We start from the raw sequence: 20,586 nt of genomic DNA on the forward strand, positions 1-20,586 counted from the left end.
AGTGCCACAGTAGCTTTCCCACGTAATTAAGCAACAAGCAAGTAAAAACCTACACAAAAAAAAGAAGGTTGTAAAACACACTCTCTGACATGCAGAGAGCTAGTATGGATGCACTGTAAAATGAGATTAGAAGAAGTGGCTTGAGCTGTAGTAATTCCACCTCAAATTTTCTGTGTCCAGTTACCATTATCAAGAGAGTTACAGTAAGCAAACTTACTAGGGACTCATGTCCTAATCTTCATGCTACTGTGGTTGAAACTGGAAAGAAACATGATGCTATGCATGGTTTGGGTTTTGATGGCACTGATTTTTATAAACATTACGGAATATGAACATCTATACCGATACTGTTGACTTTAGCCACGTACAAGGTTTAGTAACAGTAAATGCTTTAATGTTGTTGGCTTTGCTCATTCCACCTTGACAAATTATGGATGATATGTTTAATTTCCCATTACTGAACCTGACTGCTCCTTAGATTACGAGAGGACTTTTATTTTCTTTTGCTGATGAAGAACTGAGGTACATTGTAGGGCTATGCCCAAATTATATATTGGATGGTATGGCAGAGCAGGTAACTGAAATGAGCTTTAGCTGAACCCTATCTCAGTTCTTTCATGTGTAAATTCAAACCTGCCTAATTCTTCCTTGTGTATCAAATTCATGCAATTTTTCTTCAAGAATGAAGGCTTCAAGACTCCAAGGCTCTCTTAATGTCTCAAGGTCTGAAACATCTAGCCTTTCTTCCTTGTTTCATGACCATCTGCAGGGAAATAGCAACAGACTCTTGGCTTCAAAAGCGAGATTATGCTCTACATATCTGACTTTCACAAAAGATGCAAAGAGTGATTTCCCTTGTATTTTTGATGTCTGAAATAAACACAGGGATCAGTTGTTTCAGTCAAGAAGGAGAAAAACTATTAACTACTGTCAAGAAGTAGGGTTACGCTTTCCATCTCTGTTGAGGGCTGCTGGACTGTATTGTCAAGCTGACTAGAAGCACGTTGTGCCCTGCAGAGACAGGCTACTTCTGAAGACAGTAATGAGAAAAACTAACTTTTTACATTTATTTACTCAGAAGATTTATGACTTTATTGTTGTATTAGGGAGTTATCATCCATTTTTTGACTGAAGCTCCCAAACACGATCTGTTGCAGGTCTGTTTAACTCTATCTACACAATCAGCTTTATGGGCAGGAGAGGTGACACAGTAAATAGGAGCTACCATGTCACACCAGAGCTCCATGGCCTTCCGGCTCGGCTCCCAATGCACTTCAAAGCTCTCTAGCTGTCTGGTCTCCAGCTGTCTTACAAACAACCTCTTCACCCATGAAGCATGCTGTGGGTAGGGGCAGTTGTTTCACAGGAACCCAGAATACATTGTGTTCCCAGGGTAAGTTCTTGCCTGACTTTACCTCCAGGGAACAGGAAGAGCCTGAGCTGGACTGTCCTCAGAGCTGTTTGCAAACTGTTCTCAGAAACAATGGCTGATGATTCATCTGGCACTGTCATCAACAATCTCCAGGCCTGCCGTTTAACAGACCTTCCCAAAATAAAGAAAGGGGACCTTCCCAGACAGAATAATGTATTTTTTTAGTGGTGAATCTACAAAGGAGTAGCTTAGGCTTAAGAGTGCTTGTAATCAAGTGATTACATATGCTTGCCCGAGGTCAGACAGTAAGCGAGTTTAGCAGCTCTGGGGACCCTTGTTCCTGCCTCGTGCTCACATGACATGAGCACACTGACTCATCCATGTGTGGGGATATATAAATGCCTTCTTATAACGTGTTTTTGCAAGTTTTAGTAATAAAGCCAGGTCTGTGAGGCTGCAATTATTCTATGGCAACAGAACACTGTCGTCACCAACATTTGACTTAAAAATAGTTTGAAAAAGTTTTTTGTTTGTTTGTTTTGTTTATGCTAGTAATGCGGAAGGTCACTGGTTTAATGTGTGCAACCTTTTAAAGTTATTTATATGAGTAAACATTTACTGGAAAATATCCTGTCTGGGTGATATCTTTTGAGAATGCCTGAAATTAAGCTACCTAAACAAACTTTTCTTTGGTGAGAACAAGACAAGACATGGGGTGCCATTTGTAGTGTAGTGTAGTGTACATCCTAGTATAATGACAGGCCAAGTGATATTAAAATGTCTGAAAATTAAAGACCCCAGAGTAAGGAAGATTGATGGTGTTTACCTTCTGCATTTGCTAGCAGTGAAAGGATAGTGATGACTGATGAAGACTAAGATATATTAATGAAGTAAGCTTGTACTCCTCATCAGGGATGTGAGTTGACAGAGGCTAGATATCATGCTGGCATCTCCGGGAATGAAATGTATCCAGGGAGGAGAGTCTAGTAAGCACGTAGTGAAGACATCCACTAAAACCCAAACTTATGGATATCTGCAACAGGAAACTCGTGATATATTTACCTAAGGGATTTAGAATCATGCTAAAAAAACCCCAAACAAACTTGTCTACTATAGCTCCCCAAAAAAATCATGCGAGAAGAGGACTATGTATTGGACTAAAAAAAGTAAAACAAAGAGAAGTGCAAATGAACAAAAAGCCTTCCGTGTGGAGCTGAAAGGGATCCTTGCTGTTGTTAAAGTACCAATGGTTCTGCCAGAGGAAACTTCTGCTTTTTCTTTACAAGCTTTTAACCAAAAGCTAGTTACCCTAATATTAAACAAGCATATTAAAGTCCTTGAAGCTCAGTTGATTTAACAGCATTTAAGGCTGAAGCATATATTTTTTTTAGGCAGGGAACTTTAGCTTCAAAACCCCAAATCCATAAAAAACTTATTTTCTCTCTTTCTTATCTCTTCTCTTACACATCAGTAGATGAAGTCAGTTATAGGTGTTCACTTATGTTACAAGAAAACAACAAAAGTTATTTAAACAGTATATTTGTACTTCAGGCAGGTGGGAGAAAAATGTTACAGAAATGTGCTCTTTCTTTGGATACATCAATTCACAGACCTTCCTATAAAAGAAAAAACGACAAAGGAAATTAAAAAAAAAACAACCAGGAGAAAAAACCTATTGATAACAGAAGTCTCTGTTGCTGTGTCACCTTCCATGTCACATGAAAATACTTCTTCCAAAATTTGGAAGTATATTGTAAGAACATTCAGAAACATATTGGATTTTTTCTTTCTCCTTTTCAAAGAAAAGCTAAGTTCCACTCTTGTTCTCCGTCTCTCTCTCTTTTTTTTTTTTTTTTTTTTTCTCCTCTCTCTTAAGGGAAAAAAAAAGTTTTGAGAATTTCATTTTTTCTATTCACTGCAGTCCTGGCCAAAGTAAAGCCCTCTTTTACATTGACGTCAAGATCTTTACTAAGATTAGGGTTTCATTTCTCTATTGCAGCAATTAGCTAGGGAATGTATAAAAGGCTTCAGGGAAGCAAGCGAGGACTCCAGAGGGGAGAGCACTTTGCACCATAGGCAGATAGCAAAGAGAGAGTGCGAGAGGAGGAAGGCAGGAATACAGAGACGCGGAGTAGGAGGGGGGGACGGGGGAGGCAGAGAGGGAAAGAGAGGGAGGGAAGCAGGGAGGAAGGAACAGAAAGTTTATGTACATAAACCTTTTTTTTTTTTCTAAGTATTGTTGCACCTAGTAGCTAGCTTTACTGACACAGAAATGAGAGGTCTGTTCAGTGCTTAAATATCCGAGAAACAATGGGATAGTGCAGGAAAGTTAACAATTAACAGTCTCAGCTTAAATTTTGTAACTGCAGGGAACTGGAAAAACAGCTGCCTCTCTCTTCAGCAAAATCAGGTCTCCTGGTTAAGAGAAGAATTTTTGTTAACATCTAAATCTCTGAAAAATAAGCAGCTTGCAGTTGAATGAATATCGTGCAGTTATGGCTTTAACCAGCCTGGTCATACTTAACTATCTCTGCTTATTTTAAATAGAGCAGCTGTGAAAGGGGTAATGAGGCTTTTGAAATGCCTTTTGCTTTACTCTTTTAAATGAGGGTACAGAGCAATAAAGAGAGCTGAAGGTATCCGGCTGAGGAGAAGCGGCAAGGAAGATGGGTCTGCTAAGTGTGGATTTGTTGATCACGCTTCAGATCTTGCCGGTCTTTTTCTCCAATTGCCTCTTTCTCGCGCTCTATGACTCTGTGATTCTCCTGAAGCACATGGTTCTGTTTCTGAGCCGCTCCAAGTCTGGGCGCGGTGAGTGGCGGAGGATGCTGACCTCGGAGGGGCTGCGCTGCGTCTGGAACAGCTTCCTCCTGGACGCCTACAAGCAGGTGAGCCCGCGGGATGGGGATGGGGACGGGGACGGCGGGGCTGGGGCGCTGAGCTGGGGCGAGCATCCCGCCTGTCAGCGGAGAAGGGAAGGGAACGACTGCGGTGCAAGCTGTCACCTAGCTCCTGTAAAGTTTGATGGAGAAGTGTAAGCTGAAAGAGCGGTACTTCTAGGTCGGGGTTAAGGATTAATGAAATTCTGGAGCTGCTGACTCCCTGTGCTAACTCTCTGTGCAGCCTTGGCCATTTCACTTAGTTTAGGCGTGCCTCAGTTTCCCCAACAGAATGAATGATAATCTTCATGTTTTTAAAGTATTTCAGGGTCTTCGTCTAAGAGTAATTGTAAAATACTCTAGCTGTTTTCACAGCTGTAGTTTATTATTGGCATGTGAGATCCTCAGATATTATAAAAAGACTGCATCTTCAGATAGAGCTCTACATAGATAGGTGTTAGCTGTGTAACCAGAGTTGTTTTACCTAGAGTAAAATATAGAAATTAACCATTGTCATTACACTGGCATTTTCTATTACTCATATGTTAACTTGTATATTGGAGGAGGTATCCAAGTAAAACTGCACAAATTGAAAAAGTGACCTTTTTCCTTCATGAAAGCAGTGACAGAGGGACATATCAGAGATTAAAAATGAACTTGACTAGCTGTCGGACAGCTGCCTGGTGATTTAAGTTTATAAAGCCAGTAACAGTTATGCAACATGTACTTTTCTTTTCCTTTTAACATTTCTTACAAGCATTACCCAGTGGTCTGCCCAGGTCTCATGAGGTAGCTGGAATTCCCTTTTATAGATTGAAAAGGTGAACCCAAAACCATGAAATTTCTTGCACAGACCACCCAGTTAGTAAGTAGAACTGGATTCAGAGCTCTGTGGCTTTCAAAACAGTGCTTAGTCTGTTAATTTGTTGTCTTATTTAGACCATCTAATTTAACATACTCCATGTGATGTCATAGGGTCCTTTCCAAATGATACTCTTCTGAAATAACTTCTCTTTGTATTGCCTTCCCCCCAATTTGCTTTCACACTTCTACAATAGCCTTTGTATTTGCTCTTATCTAAAAATGTGAAGAGCTGGTGATGCTGGTGTTTGCTGGCTTTGAACTATGGAATACCATCTGCTTAGCCTGAAACTCAAGCCGTGGGGACATTAATTTCCAGTGTAAGACAAATATAAATAACTTTAGCTTTTGCCAAATGGGTCAACCTCTTACTGCAGCCCAGGAATCATCCAGCTGGCTACCCAAATAAAATAATGCTGAATGAAGCCCACTATTCTCCTAGCCCTTCTAGTCTTTGTTTTTATTCCCTTCATAGACATTAAGTAAGTACATTTTACAGTGGCCTTGTTAAATGGGTCACTGAACACAGTTGTTCCCATTTTACAGACAAGGCAAGGCAGGACAGTTAACACATGACTTGGTCAAGGCTCCAGTGGAAGTTGGTAGCATGACTGTGCAGCAGTCAAGTTTTGAGTTCCCGTATTTAAAACCTATGTGTGGCCTGGGGTCTGGAGAAGTTGTGAAGCTGTAAGAAACCTTATATCCATGAGATATTTTCAGTCTCTTTTTGCTTAAATTACACACAATTATTTAAAACTAAGATATTACATGCCTTTCTGTAGTCTCCAAAGTCATGCTTTGCCTTTCTTTCAGTATCATGATGTTACCCATGGGAGCAACAGGTATGGTGACTCTGCTATTTTTGGTGTTGGCAATGAAACTCATACCTTGAACTTTGGTAATTTTATTCTCTCCCTTATCATGATTAAATCACCTGGGTTGTTCTGGTCGATCAGGCCATAAGGTTCCAAGAATAAACTCTGTGCCTCAATGAACTCAGCAGAAAAATGCATATAACACAAGCAAATTTTATCACCTTGTTCCAAAAAGAGGAAAAAGTCCATTCATGGCAGCTATCCTTAAGACAAAATGGATTGACCAACAATTCATTAAAGACTATTTTACTTAATAGAATTATGGGCCATAAAGAGAGAAGAACATTGGAAACTCTTGATTGTCACAGAAAGATAGTTAAGTATAGAAATCAAATTGTAAAGGGGACAAAATAAACTGAGGAGCAATATTGGAAGAAGACTCATCACCTCCAAAATAGATGAGAATCTTTTGCTGCTTCTGTAAGGAAGAAATAGGAAAAAAGTTTCATCTGAAAAGTTGTACTAGTAGATTTGAGAAAGATTGAAACATATCCTGCCTTGTAACATATTTTAAAATGCATGAGAAATAGTGAAATATATCAAAGAATGTCCTACAAGGCAATTATTTTCTTAAATCACCCTTTTCTAAATCCTGAATAGAATTACCCTGTTGTGATATCTTACTCCGAGACAATAAGTGAGAAATTAAAATATTATGGAATCAGGGTACTATACAGCATGGCAAAACATAGCTGATAACATACCCATGATTGCTCATTGCTCTAATTTACCAGCTGAAGCCAGGTATTAGCAAATTACTTAAAAAGGTGCTTAAACTCATTCCACTGAGCAGTATTTATGAGAAAATCACCATTTTCATGTAGAATAACAGAATTGCAGATGTCTGGGATAACCAGAGCCAGACTGCCAGTTAGCAGAAGACTGGATCAAAGAAGCAATTGTTCTTGGTTTTACTGTGTTTTGTGTCACTTACACAGAATTCTTCCTGAGTCCATTTCATAATATTTTTCACAAATTTACTTTTACTTGATGTAAAATTTCTATTCAAAGAAAAGTTTATGGGAAGCTATTCCAGAAGAACACTGTAGGTAGATACTACATTCTGAATTAAGATAAACTTATTACAAGAAAGTACCTTTGCCTCAAAAGCATGCATTGTCCCAGAATTATTTCTTTTTTTTTTTTTTTTTTTTTCAAGGCTAGTGTGTAGAAGATATGATCTTGTAATGGTTAGAGTATATTTCAAACAAGCTATTCTGATTTACTTTCTCATTGCCTAGAAAACCTTATTAATAACTCATCCAACTGTCAACCTTTTTTTGGGCTTTTTCTTGTTATTAAGTATTATTGCACAAGAATTTTGGTGAGGGCAATTATTTCATAGGCAAGATTGCCTAGCAACAGTTGAAGATTTTAACATCATCAGTGGGAAAACAATGCAAAGTTTGTTTTATTGTATATAGAGTATATTCAGTGTTCTTTTTTTCTTGGAACATTCTATATGACTGGTTTTCTCCACATTTTAAAGTCCTACTGGAATCAAAATAATTTCTTTTTTGTTTACTTTGATTTTAAATGTAAATTTTACTAATGAATAATTATATTTCTTTTTACTCCCTTAGCTCTGAGTTCAATATCTATCAGACTCAGTGTTGATATTGTCTACACTGCACCAGCTTTGTGATTTATAGAATATCTTCCTATTATTTTCCAAGAGGCAAGTGTGTCTTATATTGCAAGGGAGTCTTTAGGATCAAACTAATCATCATAACAGAGATAAATAGAGCCCATAGTTAAGTTAGATTAATTTTCTGTAACTGAAAGAGTAAAAATGTATTAAATATTATTTTTATATATGTATGTGTGTGTAGGTATTTACAATTTTATTTGTGTGCCTGTATAAAGATCTATATATACCTCTTTGTCTCTATATATGTACATACATATATGTATAAAAAGGCAAAAATACACATATGTAAGAATACATTTCCATAAGTCAGTTCCTCTCATTTCTCCCTATGTGTACACACTATGTGTTTATGTACACATACATACAAATATGAACGTGGTCACAGCTATTGATGAGAAAGAAAACCAAGACTTTTTGGGAGGGTGTTAGTGTAACCATGATTTACATAGGCCATTTCTACAAATGCCAGGGAGGTATTTGTTCTAGCTTAAAGTATGTATACTGAATGTATCACACATTTGCAAAAATCCAAAGAAAAAGCTGGAGAAGTTTTGAAAAAAAAATTTAAAAGCTCTTTTTTTTTTTTTACTTGCTAAGTTCTGTGCTTTTTTTAGTAGTGGAATGAATCTGTTTTCTAAGATACCAAAGGTGAGAAATTGTTATCTTAAAATGCTTTTAAAATAGGTTAAGGAGCAGTTGTACTCATTAGAGATGTCCAGTCGTGAGCCCTTCTGCTGGAAGCTTTTCCAGTGCCAGATATGAGCTTTGTGTTTCAGCAAGGCAGAGCTATCATTCATGCTCTCCAGTAGAAGGCTTTAATGTCATCCTTGAGGAAATCATCCCTCCTCTCCACCTCAGTGCAGGGTAGTTACAGGAAAGGTGTTAATGGCCTCTCCCTGCAGCAGCCCACCCACTATTTAGGAATGCCGTGATGTACCTATGGGGGCAACCATGCACAGAGACTGTGGAGCTGTGCGTCATGGGCCTCAGAGGGATGCTGGTATCTCCAGTGATGGATGGAGGTGGGTGTGTGTGTACTTGTACAGCTTTTTACTGTCTTTAGAATGGGCCAGCAGCAAGCTCTGGCATGACGGTCCCAACACAGGGGAATGGCTGGCACAGGATCCCAGGTTCATGGCTTAGACCCAGCTCTGGATGTAGCAGCAAGTAGAGTGGTTCAGTAAACACCCAGTGAGATTCTTCTGGGTTTTCATGCAGGCAGTTAAATTACCTTTGGCTGCTTTTTCCTGCCTGGTAGGTAGATCTAAAATAAATCAGAGTGCAAAGCAAAAGAGTCCCAAATCTTGCACGTTAACTGCATGCTGCACAACATTATCACAAAGATATATGTGAAAGTAATATCAAAGCATGATCCTCTCCCTGCTCTTTGGCTGTCCAGTAACTCTTTGCTTTTTGGGGAAATATTTTAAAGGTTGAAACAAAGACACAATGTTCATACTTACTATTTGCATTTATTTTGTAAGGAAGTCTCCCTCCCTGCATTTGACAGTGATAAAGGGAATCTGTGAAAGAAAGTCCATTGTATAACTTCAGGGTTTAGAACTAAATATTGTGTGGTATTAAAAATATTTTAACGGTTTTACGAAGTTCAGCTTTAGCAGAATTGTTTTCATTGACATTTGCAAATGAAAACAATCTTGAAAGAAGTGAGAAAAACAAAACTGAAGCAAACCACAAGTAAAACTTCTGCAAAGGTGGGAATGTAAATTCAACAGGATTTGGTCTTGAAATTGTAATTGTTATTAAAAGTTGCTTATTATTCCTAATATATAATCATGTTTGTTGTAGTTGTGTGTCAGGATCAACCTAGGCCAGGGACCCATTGTACTAGGCAGTGTCCCAACAAGAGGAGCAGACAGTTGGTTCCATGGAACTTAAGAGTACAAACATTCAAGACAGACAAAGAGTAGGAAAAGGAATATGAGGACTCTTACCCCACATGGGCTCTCATTCCATTTCATTTTACAGATCTAAATTCTGTTCTTCCACACCTCTTTGCACGGTTCCATTTTCACTCTTATGTGTGAAAAAATTACTGTAAGGAGTGCTTGCCTTGTTGTCAAAGCCCTATGAAAACCCCCTTTTGCTGTGATAGACACAAAAAAAATTAGCTAATGGGAACTATTCAGGAAAAGGATCACACATGGTTCTTGAGTGCTGGCTCTACCTCTGTCAAAACCACCACTGTGCATTCATACCCATAAAGCTGAGTAAAAAAAAAAAAGTAAAAAAACATCATCCAAATTAATATCAAATTCCCTTCCTGTGCTGAGTAACAAAATCTGGTGAAGTTCTCTGTCACATGTAGGTAGATCCTTGGCCATGGTGTAGTAGGCCATGCTCCCATCTTGAGGGAAACATAAAGCCCTTAAGAAGTTTGCTCCTGGCTCCTCAATCACAGCAACTAAAATTAACTGCAAGAGCATAAGGTAAAAGACTCCTTTATGCTTTCCTTGTGCCATGCATACTCATTTGTGGGACTAGTGGCTTTTAAATGGAGAGAGAAGCATTTGACTAGTTATTTTTATCTGGACTGTGCCCGGTTTGTTTGTCTCCCTCTTCCCTCTGTCAGCTCCACATACCTGATCCTAAATAAAAGACTCTGGGAAAAGCCTGAGCCATTTCTAGTCTCTACTCTTCAATTTGAGTAATTCAAGTTGCCACCTTCTCAAGACAAATGAAGAACTTCTGCATCCTTGTTGTACTCTAGACAAGGGTCTTCTGTGATTTTTGTCAACTGTACAACTCTGGGTCATGAAATAAGGAAAACAAAAATAAGAGTTTGTAGAATTTGCCAAAAGAGTTAAATTATGATTTGGATGAAGCTATACCTAGCTGAATGGGATGAAATCAAGGCAGAGAATTTTAAAAAATGCCAAAGGCTGCAGGGATTCAGTTCATTACCAATCACTGTACTCCAGTCCCAAACACAACATGTCCATATTCAAATGACTAATATCATAAACTGCTAACTGTCTGGCAGCACCTATTTTTTTTTTTTTAGGGGGTTGACATAACCTGTTGAGTCTGCCAAACTGTATGAAAATCCCTGATGCAGGGGATTTAATCTGTATTCCAGTGCATGGGATCCCAGGAAGGTAATGCTGAAGTTGATAAAAACAAAACAGGAAAAAAGAAAAGGCAAATGAGGAGACAATATTTTGTCTGTGGGGCTTTACCTAGTTCTTATGGAAAATGTGCTACCAACTTAGCAATATGTGCTATTTCTAGCCTGCAGTTTATGAATAGGGCTTTCTCTCCTGCTCCTTCATTTTGGAGGCTGTGTGCTAAAACATCAGCAATCTTGTTCCCTTTTCACTTTGCATGCAGACTGAGAACAGGCTGTCAGGCAAACCCAAAATTCTCACAAATGATGCGAGTCACTGCTTTGGTGTAGCTGCTTGCCCCTATGACGGCTGGGCTGGCTTGCAGATTTGGTTGGCCTACCTTGCGTGTCCCAAGCAGGCTGTATGGGAGGGGATGCCTGCGTGCTGCTCAGCTGCTCATTCAGAAGACTGGCACCAAAAGGCCAAATATTCACGCACAAAAGTACGTGATTATGGAAATGCTGGATTGCGTGTGAGGGGAATTCTGCTGGTTTGTTTCTCAGAATTTATATTTTGCCTGCCTTTGTGTAGGATTTCAAAAGCAGTTTGGCTGAATACATGAGTGTTTTTGTTTGTTTTCTTATTGCATTGATCTTCTTTTCCAAAAGCTATTTTTTCTTTCAATAAATAACGACAAAGGAGATGGCCAAGGCCTACAATGCAGATGATCAGCAAGGATGATATTGTCATCCCGTGTCAATCGGTTCAGAGTCTGGTGAAATAAACAGTCCCTTGGGAACGTCAGTGCTTCATCAAGACCAATTAGTGGATCTGCCGCTGCTGCTTATGTTTAAGCATTAACGACTGGGCAGGGCTGCTTTTTGGAGTGCCTGACACTGGCATGGAACAAGGCACCGACCTAATTACTTCTCTACAAGAGCAGAAAATGCCTCATGAATGCCTGCTTGGCAAGGATGTCTCATTAAGGGGAAAAAACCCAACACAAGCACTCCTAGAAACAAAAATTAAAATTATAGGTAACCTGCGGCCATGAGACTTCCTTCATGGCTGTGGGAAATGAAGAGAAACTGCTGTAAGGTGATGTATAGATAGATAAAGGCTTCTTTATACTTTGTTTCCTAATTCCATCTATTTTTGTAGTCCATAAAGAGTATGAGAGGGAGAATGCAAACTTGCATTGTTGAAGAACAGAAAATATGTTGTCATCCTTGGTATCAACATTAAATAGGACTTGAAGGGCATTCCCATGTTGGTGTCTGTTGGAAGTTGTTTTATTAGAACTATTTCTTCAGGGTTTGCAAATTGGCCTACGAAATTAAAGGGTTTGGTATACCTGAGTGAAGAATTGGTAAGGAGGAGCTTATAATATATATCCTCTCTTTCTGCTTAAAACAATCAAGAAGCAAACTGGTTTCCCAGTTCAAGAGTGGTAGCTAGATATTTTCAGTCATGATGGTTTTGTTAAAATAAAACCTGAAGAGTAAGTAGAAACAGCTGCTCAGATGTTTCTTTGGTCCTAAGCAGCTCTGTTCATTCCTGACTTATAGGCACTTCTTTTTACCTTTATTTTTCTTCTCTGAAGAGTGAGAGCAAATATAAGAAATTCAAAGTGTGTTGTTTAATTGTGATTTGTAAGATAAATTACATATCATTATTTCTTTGACTGGATGAACACACACTCTTAAATACTGAGGCCTATTATTTATCCAGGGGGTTGGGTGTAGCAAAAATACTTACATGTCAAGCTTTGCCCAAAAGGCACATTTTCAGCAAGCTATCTCTGAAATAGTTCAGGAGCAGTTTAGTTTTCTAGGTGAATAGAGGTCTAGTGTTTGTGTAGATATGCATATGTTGTGTTTCTCGAGATGTCCCTTTTTGTGGTAGTCACCAATTTATTACAAATTGCTGAATTGTTTAGTTGGCTTCTGGATTGAATGCAGCTCTCAGGGTGATTATATACCACATGATCTTGACCTGTGTATTTCTGTTCAAGTGCAGCCCTTTACCTATCCTGCTTTACCTATCTTATGTCACAGAATGGCAGAGAGAAATGATCAACAGTTGAAGAGAAGACTACATGCTAAGGTGTAGGTACCTTAATGGTACTTTTTAAATGCAAGAGCCCGAGTCTCTGAGCCTGCCTCTCCAGACAGATTTTTTTTTTCTCAGAAACTGGGATATATTTATTTTCTTTCTTTGAGTTCAGTGGATAGTACACTCACACATCAGCTCCTAAACTCAGCTGTTTCAAGCCTCTTCCTTTCAAAGATGAAGAACAAGGCTTTTTTTAAACTGTTACCAGCGCCCTAGCAGATAGCAATGCTGCAGATGGAGATTTACAGGGATGGGGGCAAAAGGGGTTTTGCTTTTCCAGAGCATCCTTGTTTCTCTTGACTGCTGCAGCTTCCAGTGGCATGACCACCACATACTTGGCCTGGTGAGACTTGTGGGTCTCAGGCCATCTTTTCTTCTGTGGTTCTCTTCCTTGCTCATCTCTGAGAATAATGGCATGGTTATGTTTCAATTTGCCATATTGAAAAGACTCAAAATAATGCCCCTAGTCATGTGCCAACATGCTGTGACACATTCTCATATAGCTATGAAGTCTGGAAGCATTAATGACTGTACCTTACAAACTTTTCTTTGATTAGACTTCGCTTCTGTTGCTATCCTGATGAAATAGTGCAGAGCCATGAATAACTGCAGTTTTGCTCAAGATAGTCAGGTTTCTGAGAGAGAAATGGAGGATCCAGTATCAGCAATCTACTTGTCTTTGGATCTGTGTTCAGCAGCAACTTCATGAGTTCAGTATTCAGCTGTTCACTCAGCTTCTTACTGCATCTGACTCCTATAATGCAATGTAAAATAGAAGTGCACCAAAAGTCAGTTATTTATTCAGTTTTTACACAGTTCCCATGTAGTGTTAACATCTATAGACTTTAATTGCAGTGTAGCTTCAGAAAAAATACATAAAATGTTAAAGACTTGGACCTTGTGTGTTTCCTCAAAGCAACAATTCTGAAAGTCATCAAATAGTCAGTGGACAGAGAAAGAAAGAGTCAGGAAAATACAAAAGGGTAATTGCATTGCTGTACTAGAGGCTGATGTTAAAGGCAGAGACATAGGAATTTCATAGGAATTTAATGAGGCAGAGCTCATTAAAAATTAATTGCATTATGCAATAATGTTTTGTGGTTCTATAGTAGTTGTCAGCTAAGGATCTTGGAGACCTCTGCAGGCTCCACCTTATTCTGTGATTCCCTCCTGTGAGTGGCTTTTATTCTGTCTTTTGTTCTATAGACATGCAAACAGAATGCAAACAGGTAAAATGACATTTCCACCACTGCCTGTTGGGTCTGAGTTAGATCTGAGGCTGGAGCTGAGAACAGTTAATTTTCACCTCATCCTACTTCAGCCATGATATAAATTTTCCCCTTTTCCTGTTGTTTTTTTTCCCCCAGTCATCTTATAAAGAAATGTTGCAGTAGAACAAAATGTGTCACTCAATCACTGATAAAATTACTGCAAAGGGGTTAGAAGAAATTTTAGAGAGCACAATAATCTTGGGTGATTCACTGTCAAAGCAGTGTATATATTAAGTGGGCATTTGAAGAGATCTCTTGTTTTTGGTACTCTGGAGTATTTTCATTCTTGGTCTGCAGGATGAAAGAGAATACCCTAAGCTGCAAATCTCTCAAAATTGAGAGGCACTGTGTGTGTTGTGAAAATCAGGAATATAATGCAGAATGATTTTTGAGAATTGGAAAAATGGCTTGAACTGTAGGTTGTGGGCTGAAAAAGGACCTAGGCTTTATAGCAAATCTCTAATCAACAGGCTACTGTTGTTCCATAACAGTCATGGTGCCTCATAAATCAAACAACTAAAATATATAAACAGGTGTAGTCTGTGAGCTATTTCAATATACAAAGTAATTGTCTGATTATACTGAAAATTAGTGAAAATCCTGTTGAAGTTTTGAATAGTGAGCTTCAAGGATGAAGCTCATGGACCAAATGGAAGGAACTCATGGAAAATGCCAGTGGAAAAAACCCTGTGTCACAGAGGAAAGTAAGAAGAAATTTGAGGTAGTCTGAAAGCAAATACAAGCCTCCAAATACATAAAGGTGGACAGGACCAAGTATGTAGTGGACAGGACAGACCTCATCAAATTTTCTAACAAGAATGAAGTAGCATATTTGTCAGAAATGCCACATTTTCCTGAACTGTGAGTGCAGGTGGACAAGATGACCGTTTTGAAGCTGCTGCTATTGATGATTTGCTCTGCCCCCATATGACTCATTACGTGTACTCTGAACAAGTGAATGTTTGACGAGAGTAGTCACAAGGATGCTGCACAGGCAAGTCACACTAACTTGCTATGTTTTAATTTGTTCTGCCATCAGGTCAAACTGGGAGGAGAAGCCCCAAACTCCAGTGTAATCCACATAGCCAAGGGCAGTGATGACAGCAGTGGCAGCTGGAAGAACGTTGGTGGCAAGTGTGGAACCAAATGCCACCTTCTGGATTTTGCCAACTCAGAGCGGCCACTGGTGGTCAACTTTGGCTCAGCTACCTGACCACCGTTCACAAGCCAGCTGTCAGCCTTCAGCAAGCTGGTGGAGGAGTTCTCTGGTGTGGCTGACTTTCTGTTGGTCTACATCGATGAAGCTCACCCATCAGATGGCTGGGCTGCACCTGGAATCTCTCCCTCTTCATTCGAAGTTAAGAAACACAAAAGCCAGGAAGAGAGATGTGCAGCTGCTCACCAGCTCCTAGAGCACTTTTCTTTGCCACCTCAGTGCCAAGTGGTGGCTGACTGCATGGACAACAATGCCAATGTGGCCTACGGGGTTTCATTTGAGCGAGTATGTATTGTGCAGAGACAAAAAATTGCCTACCTGGGGGGCAAAGGCCCCTTTTTCTACAACCTTCAAGAGGTCCGGCTTTGGCTGGAGCAAAACTTCAGCAAAAGATGAAATCCATTCTCCACAGGAGTTACATCGACCAATGTGTCCCTTTAAGGTGATGCAAAAGGGAAAAAAAAGAAAACATATGCTAGTTTGAATAAAATCTTTCAGATGATTGCAGGAGAACACATTTGATAGCAATGTCAAATGAATGTTAACTAGGAAAAGAAAATAAAACAAAAATCTAGCTCCACAGAAACATTGTCAAGTGAAAAAGAAACCGCACTCCTGCTCTGTTATGGGACAGAAGAGGTGAATGGGCTTCTCCAAAAAGGTGCTGCTGGCAAGCAGGTAGGGTGGTTAGGTAAGACCTGTTTCCCAGAAGCCCCAGTACTGGGGTGAGGCACAGAAAGTGCTTCTGCTTGGAAGGCATTCCATGGAAAGGCAATGCTGTACATTTCATCAGAAACGCTTCTTTACCCTCCCTGGCCAATGCAAGGAACCTGAGAGGAGAAGGGGTTTTGCAATTGCTTTGCATATAAATGCAGTGCAGTGAGGCGATTTTCCTATCTTGATAGAAAATTTATTGTTCAGAGACTTCAGGAACCACATGCAGACTGGCTGCTCAGAGCAAGATGAACCTTTGTCTGCTGGTATTTCTGCTCTCTGTGGACACCTCTGCACAGCATATTAACTATGTAATGCTACCGTACATGTTTGTATCCAGTGTGCACACCTGTGCCTGCTGAGAAAGGTGTTAAAATCTATGGAGTTGGACCAAAAAGACAAAGGTGATCAAATAAGGCCATTACCATCTGAAAACTGAAATACCTGGAGTAATTGTAACACAACATTGAGAACCATCTAGAGCATGCATCATGAGACAAAACTCAGCTGATGCCAACCAAACCCTTGGTTCTGAGAACTGATAACACGCATATATCAATGATCTCTGGTTCTCATCTCTGTTTCTTTACCCACCTCCATCTCTTTCTATCTAGCAATAGAATTAAAGGTAATTTCACTTTTAGCTTTAAAATAATAACTTATTTCTCTCTCTCTCTTTTTTTTTTTATGTGATCTCGCAGGTATATTTTGGGGACGGGAGAACTTATGCACAATTTTACCTCATTGAAATGGAAACCTATCCTGTCATTTACCCTGTTAAATGTAGTCATGCTAACTTTTACTGTCTTAGATACCTGAACCTTGTTTATATCTATGTTAATCTGAAAGTTAAGTTGATTTCAGTCTTAGAATTGATTTACTGCAGTTCTGCTACAGAACTGATGAGCTGATAGTCTGTTTTGCTCCTGTTCTTGAAAACCTTCCCAGAAGAGAAACAGGGAGGACAAACAGTTTGAATTAATGTGAGTAAGTGTAAAAGATGGCAGAATTTTCATAGGAATGAGTATGAGGAATGGATTGTTATGTTGAAAGAGATACTGTGAACATAGAGTACACAATTAATTTAGGTATTTCTAAAACTAAAATTATTTAATCAAGCCCGATGAAGAGGCAGATTTACAATGAGCTAACCTATTAGAGCTGATAAATGAAAACCCATATGGAGATGGACTATCCAAGTTTTCTCTCATCTTTGGCAGAAACATGCAACAGATAAACAGAACAAGTGGCAAAAATCAAATTAGTTCTTGATTTCTCATCCTGCACATCATCAGGAATATGATGTGTTGATGCCGACATAGGAAATAATAGAAAATACGTGTTTTAATTTTCACAATGCCCATTAATATTGTGTATTTCCTCTAGCTTGGCTGTTGGTCAACTTAGTCAATGTAGGAGGAATTCAGAAATGTGTTTTCAAGCACAGATCTGAAATAATGACAGTAACATGGGTAATTTCTTCCGTACTCAGGTTCACGCTTCCCATTCTTCTCACATTTTCCTCCACACACTGTTAAACACAGACATATATGCACTTACACAGTTGGCAATGTGCCTTGGAGAAGGGTGTAAAGAGTAGTTGTCAGATCTCCTAGTGAGCCCCACTTCTCAGAAGACCTGTGCCTCTCTGTGTGTGCATTTATATATGCAGCCACATGTATATAATACATTTTTACGTATGTGTATATACATGTGTGCACATATAAATGATGTCTAAGACCACTAATAATCATTATCCTGTCCTACCATTCATTAGTGCTACTGTAAACCATTGCTCAATGCAGAAGATTGCTACAGATATTCATGACTAACTGGGATATATAACTGAATTTTTAAAACCTGTTATCATAGAAACAGTAACATAGCCAAACTGCATGGTTTATTTAATCCAGTGTCCTACCTCTGACTGTATCAGATGCTTCAGGGGAAGGTGCAATAATTTTTAACTTAGAGAATTTTTATTAGCTTCAGACCATATTATTTTTGCCTCATCAGAAGTGATTGTTGATGTCTCATCATCCCTCATGAGAGGCTGATTCTGGGTATTGAGATTTAAATATTTTGTGAGGTGGGGATTACTAAAATAAAAACCCATCCCTTTTAAGTTCAAAGAAAACCAAATGAAAACAGATTTTTTCTTTCATATTTAAATAGGTTGCTTTTCAATGTCATTCTCATATCTTGCTATTATATGCTAAACCATTAAACATAAACAATCCAAATTTTTCTTCTGTATGTTGGTCATTATATAATCTATATAGAAATTTGCATACTTTTTTTTGGTTTAAGACAAAGAATAACTCATATACTTATACAGATTCATACTCTTTCCTTGTCTCTGAATCTCTTCTGGTTTTGCTACACTATCCTTTTACTCAGGTGAGTAAAGATGTAGACATTAATCCAAGTGAAAACCTGTATTGATATACCCAGCACAGCATCTTTTCCTTATTATATCTTATTCTTTAGTCATCTGAAACTTTTTTAATCCATAGCCTTTATAAAACTTAAACTAGTGAGACTTTTCTTTTTTTCCTCATTATACTGTTGAAGTCAGAACTGTTTATATGGGAAATGCTAGCCAAATGTTTAACACAGCTGTTGAAACATACCTTTAGTTCAGAGAAAAGCGTCAGAATTAGTAATTCAGTTTGTTAATACCCATTTGCATATCTAAAGTTACAATCCTTTTCCAAGTCTATTCTCTCTTTTGAAATGCCATTACTTTGTTTTGTAATTCATAGATGCCTCTTCATCACATAGTATAGAGGAATTATAAAATTGGCTCCTGTAAATGGGAAAAACACATTGATTTTCCACAAATAAAAATACACAATAACTTCATTTTTTCTTGGCAACATGTATGACTGTCCTGACTAAAATTTAAAGATATTCCAGCCTCACTGATTATCAAGACAGAAATACATTTTGCAAAATCTTGGGATTCCCCAGAATACTTCTGGTCAAAAAGCAGGGCTTTCTTCAAAGTGAAATGGGCAAAAAGGAAAAAAAAAGAAACAGTATTTTCTAGGACGCTGACAGAAACATATTTTTTTTTTTTTTTAACAAAATTAAAACATTTTATTGAAAAGGTTTTAAATGAAATGTCATCCTCAATTGATAATAAAAGTGGCCATATGTCACATACCCAAAATTATTGTAACAGTTGTTTTGGGTCCAGGTAGAGGTTTTACTACATTGCTAGCCTTGTCTAGTCTGCTATGAGACTGGATTTGCTTCTGTCTCATTCTCACTGTGTCTATACCATAGTTCACTATACCATATTACTTGAGGTGCTCCAGTGTGACATACATGTTGAGCAACAACTCCCAAAATAGGTGCCTGAAAGCATTCTGGAAGGCTACTGTATATAACAGAGACCCCATTAGTATGGGAAACTTCCAGTATTTCTCATTTTGAGCAACATAAAGCTATTCTGGGCTGTCATTCTACATTGTTCTGTGCTTAGCATCTGTATTTACCGCTGTATAAAAGGAATGTAAAACATTTTGTGCAGATGAGAAACTATAGCATTTTGCTCTTTCCTTGTGTAGACAATGACATAAATTTAAGGGAGCAGGAAAACATGTCCCATCTATTAAAAATAAGAAAATATATATGAAATATATTGCTGAACATCTGTCTGAACACTCTGAAAAACAAAATGCAGTGATTTTTTAGGAAGGTGATCTTGGTGGGGAAGCCTACAACACTTCTCAAAAAGGTATTTGTGCTATGCATCCAGGTGTGTGCGGAGGGAACTTGTGTTTCTGCATGTAAAAGTTATGTTTCTGTGTAAAAGTGGCTTTTCTGTGATGTGGAGTATAGATTTAAGCATTTTTAAGATTTTCATTCAGTACTATAACCAAAGCAATAAGAGGAGTCAGGTAGGGAATATTGGCCAGTTTTGTACAACTCGACACCATGTCTGTGACAAATCCATAATCAGTTGGGCCCAACTTGGAGCGTCCAATGAAGAGGGATTGGGGTGAGACAGGGGAAGCTTGTGTGCTTATGAAGATGGCTAACAAAAGAGTGATTAACTCAGTTAGCTTTCAGATGCCCTCACACTGGCATTCCTCTGTGCACCTTAGTGTGGCTGTATTTGAAAGAGGAGTCTCTTTGGGTCTGTCAATAAGATGGCCGTGGTGTAGGTGCCTGTGTGTACTATGTGTGTGTTATTGTTTAAATGTCAAAAATACACTGCAGGAGAGCCAGCAAAATTTTGTTACAATATGGTGCTCCATGAAATGTGCTTTCTAGATTTGTTTTTCTTGTATTATAATAAATGATATTGGAAAATATACCTCGTCAGTGTTTTATTCTGATTGCTAATACACAGTGGAATCTTGAAATTTGACCAAGGAAACTCAGACCTATATTTAATACAAAAGCTTATGCCACCCTGACTAGATCTTAAGCAATGCAAGCAAAGTTCCTTATAAATGGTGGAGCTAATTTACTATCTTGACTACTCTCAACTTTTAAGAAAGGTAAAGGAGAAAGAAACAGAGCTACAAGGACAGTAGTTGAGTACGCACAG

The 20,586-nt window shown here is 38.6% G+C and overlaps 1 protein-coding gene across 2 annotated transcripts; it reads left to right on the forward strand.

The window, feature by feature from the left end:
* The first annotated feature begins 3,263 nt into the window (after positions 1 to 3,263).
* Positions 3,264 to 20,347, forward strand: DIO2 (iodothyronine deiodinase 2). 2 transcript variants are annotated; one of them, XM_064423702.1, is made up of 2 exons: positions 3,264 to 4,260; positions 15,132 to 15,704. In XM_064423702.1, the coding sequence occupies exons 1-2, from the start codon at positions 4,039 to 4,041 to the stop codon at positions 15,702 to 15,704; spliced, it is 795 nt and encodes a 264-aa protein (XP_064279772.1). In that variant the 5' UTR covers positions 3,264 to 4,038. The 2 variants fall into 2 exon arrangements, with proteins under 2 accessions (XP_064279772.1, XP_064279771.1); XM_064423701.1 differs by having other exon boundaries at positions 3,275 to 4,260; positions 15,132 to 20,347.
* Positions 20,348 to 20,586: the final 239 nt, after the last annotated feature.

This window comes from Passer domesticus, chromosome 6 (assembly GCF_036417665.1).
Source record: "Passer domesticus isolate bPasDom1 chromosome 6, bPasDom1.hap1, whole genome shotgun sequence".
NCBI classification, from domain to species: domain Eukaryota; kingdom Metazoa; phylum Chordata; class Aves; order Passeriformes; family Passeridae; genus Passer; species Passer domesticus.